The sequence below is a fragment of the Mauremys mutica genome, chromosome 14 (genome assembly GCF_020497125.1).
Source record: "Mauremys mutica isolate MM-2020 ecotype Southern chromosome 14, ASM2049712v1, whole genome shotgun sequence".
Classification (NCBI taxonomy): Eukaryota; Metazoa; Chordata; order Testudines; family Geoemydidae; genus Mauremys; species Mauremys mutica.
The window spans coordinates 38,181,861-38,187,055 of NC_059085.1; the positions used below are offsets into that span (position 1 = coordinate 38,181,861).

At 40.8% G+C, this 5,195-nt stretch overlaps 1 protein-coding gene across 1 annotated transcript; it reads right to left on the reverse strand.

The window, feature by feature from the left end:
- Positions 1–438: 438 nt before the first annotated feature.
- Positions 439–4,953, reverse strand: HSBP1 (heat shock factor binding protein 1). The gene is made up of 4 exons (XM_044987721.1): positions 4,799–4,953; positions 3,516–3,582; positions 3,211–3,330; positions 439–1,926 (listed from the first exon to the last, which is right to left on the reverse strand). The coding sequence occupies exons 1-3, from the start codon at positions 4,841–4,843 to the stop codon at positions 3,212–3,214; spliced, it is 231 nt and encodes a 76-aa protein (XP_044843656.1). The 5' UTR covers positions 4,844–4,953; the 3' UTR covers positions 439–1,926; position 3,211.
- Positions 4,954–5,195: the final 242 nt, after the last annotated feature.

Consider the following 5,195-nt stretch of genomic DNA (forward strand, 5'->3'; position numbering starts at 1 on the left):
TGTCCATTAAGCTGAAATTTTCCACTAAAATATGTTTTAATGAGGAAATTGACTTACACTTCAAGGACAAATTCTAATACCAGTTCTCTGACAAAATCTTTTGCACAGAAATTCAAATCTAATTTTTTTCTATAAAAGGTTACTGCTAATGTCTTCATACAAAAATACCAGCATCTGAGAATTAAAATGACACCCAATTTTAACTTGACCTTTTACCATAGTATTGGAAGCACACACATATATAATTTCCATATAATAAAATTCAATATTCTGTTAAATCTAGATTAACCATAAGTGTGCATCAGATAATTTGTTCATTACACTTAATGTAGCTGAAATAACCCTGCCAGGGCCTTTTAGTGATCTGTACAATGTCCAAGTTAAAAGCTCATGTGCACGCACATACAGTATTGTACATTACATACGATCCAACTATTGTAAGTTACCATTTAAATTTTATTAGATAATTTAATGACAGTACAACAAATGTAAGGCTGGTGGTACAGTATACATTTCCTACAATCACAATTTTCCCTAACATTACTATGAACGCAATACAATTTTCCCTGTTTTGAGAAATGACACAGACCTACATATTGCCTTCATAATTCCAATGAAGTTAACTTAGAGGCACTCATACCAGCATTAAATGTGATATCTGCTTTATGCTGTTAGTGGCTGCTTAGATTAATCTCTCAAACAAGTCATGGTATTGTAGCAGTCATATAGTATCATCCTAGCATTGATCAGAGTCATTTTTCTTCATAATGGTGAAGTAAAATGGTATGGAAAGGTTCTTTAGACAAAAATTTGTGATTTCCAAATGCTCTGACTATATGGAATTTAAGGACCAGGTAAAAATTGGAGAAAAGTAACTGAACACACAGTTTCTAAAACAGGGTATTATGAAAACTCCTAGCTATTTGTTGCTCACATAGTAGCGGGATTTTATAACCTTGATAACTGGATCCCCTCCTTTCCCAGGATTCCTGAATACGCCGCTTCTCAGCTAAGCAACTTAGTTTCATACAGAGAGCCAATGACTTGTGTTCAAAGACCAGGTACCTAGCATTTCCTAGACAGTGCCTTATTGTAACAGACCATTACTTCAATGCATATTTTTCAACTCTGATACTGTTGATGGACATACACTTGCAGGGTTTCATTGTAGTGTCTTGCAATATTATTACAAGACTTAGCTATTATTACAAACCCTTCATCATGGGATTTATTAATAGCACCTCAGCTTTCTAAACGAATAACCTATTTGCGCTACAGTGGTTGCTTACCTCTGGAGGGATGTTTCTATCATATGTCATATTTCAATTCTTAGTCATAGCAACATACAGTAGGTAAAGTAATGCTAGGAGTATAAGTAAAAAATTGATTCTTTATGCTTAACATCTTAAGTATCCAAGAGCATCTTACTGGGTATATTAAAAACATTACTAATATCATTTTGTACTGGTACAATGACTGACGCTATCTAAATATAACTATAACTCAACTTCAATCTTGTGCTTCACTCCTGAAAAGTGTTAAGTTACCATATAACAAGTAGTTTTTCAATTTGACAAAAATCACTAGATTTTTTTTTAGCCATCAAAATGAAATTATTAGAAAAGTATAGTAAATAAAAATGTCTTCACAAAAAAATCCACTCAAATTCAGTAGTTTTAGTTAAGATCCATCAAATGTGTGTGTTTAATACAATTGATCCTTATAACAAAAATTCAAAAAGTGTGGAACTACACTATACAAATCAAAATATACTAACCTAAATCTAGCTATATAATATACATTAGGAATGCAAGCTCTATAACCATATAAAATGCTTTTACATACACTAGTTGCAAAAAACTGTTCCGTAATCCTGTGGATTTGTAAAAAAGTGTATTCCAGCATTCATCTTAAAATCTTGGCAACCTGTTGGGGAAGACAGAATATTACTATTAATAGGAATTTCACTAGATAAGTATGCTCAGCAGATATACAATAATTGTGGAATTCAAGAAGAGTCAAGCTCCATCCAAGCTTACTTTTTTTTTTTTTTTTAAGAAAGTAGACTGGAAAAAGTGAGACTTCTCCATTTATAGGATTCCATGTCCTAATATCCTATGACCTAACAGAAGTGTAAAATTCCACTATTATCAGACTTTAGTAAAAGTGGGGTACGAATTTGCCGGATCAAGACTTATGTTCACTTCACTTTCTTGTCTTAACATCCTGAGAAAAGAAATTCATCTGGTATTCAAGATGAAAGCATAGCCTAAACTATGTCTCCTCTGCAGAGACTAACAACCTCTTAAATCAGTTAGTGCCTATAACAGCATTAAAGAGAAGTTATCTTGATCTATACCTGAAGTTGTGAAACTATTCCAAAAGCATTTCACTAGTTACCATGAAACCACTGCTAATTTATAATCTTGCACTGGTATTAGTACTTTACTATGTTCAATCAATTGCTCTCCTATAATTACAAAAATGGACTTTGGGGTCTAACTCAGTGAAATCTCAGTGCCCATGAAACTTATCCCACTAATTAAAGACCATGCATAGGGTGAGCATTGTCATAGTAGCTTCAAACAGTCCATCATGATCTGCAATACCCTTAATTAGTCATGAGATTTTCTTAGTGGGGACTTTGTCATTCTTTAAATTTATTTATCTGCTGCACCAGAAGCCAGACCTTACTTGGCTGTTGCTTGAAAAGCAGCTGGAGTATCCACTGTTCCAAGTGTGTAACACATACTGGTCGTACTGCCAGGGAGGCAGACAGGTTTCAGGCAATGAAATTAGACTGTGAGGGGTGCATTTGTAGTTTGTTCAAACGTTAATTGTTCGGTGTCAGGCTGAATCGATAGCAGAAGCCATGTGAAGCCGTTTCATCACTTTGCTCTCTTAATACATTGTATTTTTTTTATTTTACTTCTAATATTCTGTATCACTTTTCATTTTAAAAAAACCGCCTGTCTGCAGAGGGTGGTAGGAGCTTTCAGTTTTTCTGTATCCTTTGCTAAAGAGAGCAAACCAATGCCCTAGAGCTCATTGCATGACAAAATACAATTTTTCATTACATCATTTTCAGAATTATTCTATGGGGATTTCAGACTCTGACCCACAAATCAGAGGGTAAAATCCTGGCCCCTTTAAAGTACATTGGATTTCAAGTAGGAGTTCACTCAGAAAGCTAATAAGCAATTCCCTCACTTTAACTCTTGTGAGTAGCAGGCATCTTGTTCTCTCCTTCCAATTCTTCCACTCCTGCTTGCGTCATGAGGTCTGCAATGTTTTTCTCCAGGTCATCAATGCGACAGCTCATGTCATCAAGTTAGTATGAGTTAAAGAAAATTAACTGCAATGTTTACACTTTTAGTAGCCGTTTATCACTTGACCACAGCTTCACACACTGTTACAATGGCTTTAGAAATCTGGCTTGCAAGTTTAGAATTTAATATACATAAATATTTGTATACTTTCCTCCATCAGAGGCATTTTACAAGAAGAAAGGATATTTCTTCCAATGATCTGGTCAGACATGGTCTGAAATTTGTCTTGCATCTGTTGAAGCAGTGTCTGTACCTAACAGGGCAAAAAAAATTATGTACTTAATCAAAATATCCCTTTTTACAATACTTTAGCATAATGCAGTTACTGTGGAGCTCAACTTGTTTCACACAAAACCATACATTTGGACAGCATTGATCAAATGTTAAAAGTAACAAATTACTCTGGGAACTCCATGCCAAAAATAATTCAGCACTTATACACCACCACCACCACCACTCACAAAACCTTACAGCAGCCCTCTACGTGTAACAGCCCCCATTAAACACATGAAGAAAGTGAGGCTGAATAACTTCTGAGGTCTACAACCTGAGTCAGTGACAAAGAGAGAGTTGTTATGCTTTAGCCACGCAATCATTCTGCATCTGATATGAAAGACTGAAAAAAACGTAATTGTTTGAGGTTTATTTTGAAAATATTAAGCACAATCTTATACACAAAAAAAGTTTTTAAACTGCATGACTAGCTCTGAACTACTCTTGCAGGTAGATACCTAGCAAGAGCCCTGTGATACCAATTAAACTGACAAGAGTGTGGGTGGGTGTATGGGGGGGCAGCCAAACACCTGGGTTTGGGGAAACCCTCACACTGAAGTGTCCCCAAAAGAGCAGCCAGGACAATGCTGACACAAACCAATGTCTCATCTAGCCCCCATATCTACAGGAAGTAGAGGGGGACGGCTTGGGAACGCCTATGTTGTAATCCTGGATTTGACACCAAGCCCGGGGGCCTTTGGGTAATTTGCGCTCCCTACCTCGGCTCCCTCAGCGGGGCAGGCCTGTTCAATCCAGCTGATGCTTTTTGTAAGGCAGCGATGGGGTCTCAAGTAGGCCGGGGACGCCGGGGGCCTTAGAAATGGGTTTTCCCTGAATGCCCCTGAGCTGTCGAGCACCGCCCGGGTCTCCACACCGAGTATAACGGGGGCGGGGAGCGGAGGGGTTAACATGATACAGTCGCTCCTCGTGGTCTTATTTAATGGGGTCTCTCCCCCCCCGGAATTCCCTAGTCCCCGTCACTGCTTCCCCTGCGGGCCCCTCCCACTGCTGTCCCCGCTCCCTGCCCACCAGCCCGGGCCCCCCCTGGGCTCCACAGGCCGGCGCTGGGGCCGCTCTCGGGGCTCCGGGCCTGCCCAGGGAACATCCCCGGCCGCAGCTAGGAGGACTCCGGGCACCGCCCCACTCGGGGTAAAGGCTGCGCCGCCTCAGGCCTGCCCCCGGCCCGGGCCCCTCACCACGGCGGTGAGATCCTGCACGGTCTTGGGGTCGGTCTCGGCCATGCTAGCGGGCGGCGGCTCCGTCCAGTCAGTCACGGGCAGGCCCCGGCACCGTCTCCAAGCTACGGGGACTTCCGCGCCGAGAGTTCCGCCCGCTCCCAGCTCTCGCGATGACAGGGAGCATTGTGGGGAATGTAGTTCGGCCTGGGCGAGGCTCGGCCGGAGGTGTTGGGGCAGGAGAGAAGTTAGGGTGACCAGATAGCATCTGTGAAAAAACGGGATGGGGATGGGAGGGAGAATAGGCGCCTATATAAGAAAAAGTCCCCCAAAAACGGGACTGTCTCTTTAAAAACGGGGCATCTGGTCACCCTAAGGGAAGTTGACTAGAGGGGGAGGGGAAAGGGGAGCAGGAGGA

What these genes read in the sequence shown, in the direction of transcription:
- HSBP1 (XM_044987721.1), bottom strand. Translation starts at nt 4,843, where the DNA reads ATGGCCGAGACCGACCCCAAGACCGTGCAGGATCTCACCGCCGTG. An exon ending in TGCAGGATCTCACCGCCGTG is followed by an intron (nt 3,583 to 4,798) that starts GTGAGGGGCCCG and finishes TTGCCCTGTTAG; the next exon opens with GTACAGACACTGCTTCAACA. An exon ending in TGACCAGATCATTGGAAGAA is followed by an intron (nt 3,331 to 3,515) that starts ATATCCTTTCTT and finishes ACTCATACTAAC; the next exon opens with TTGATGACATGAGCTGTCGC.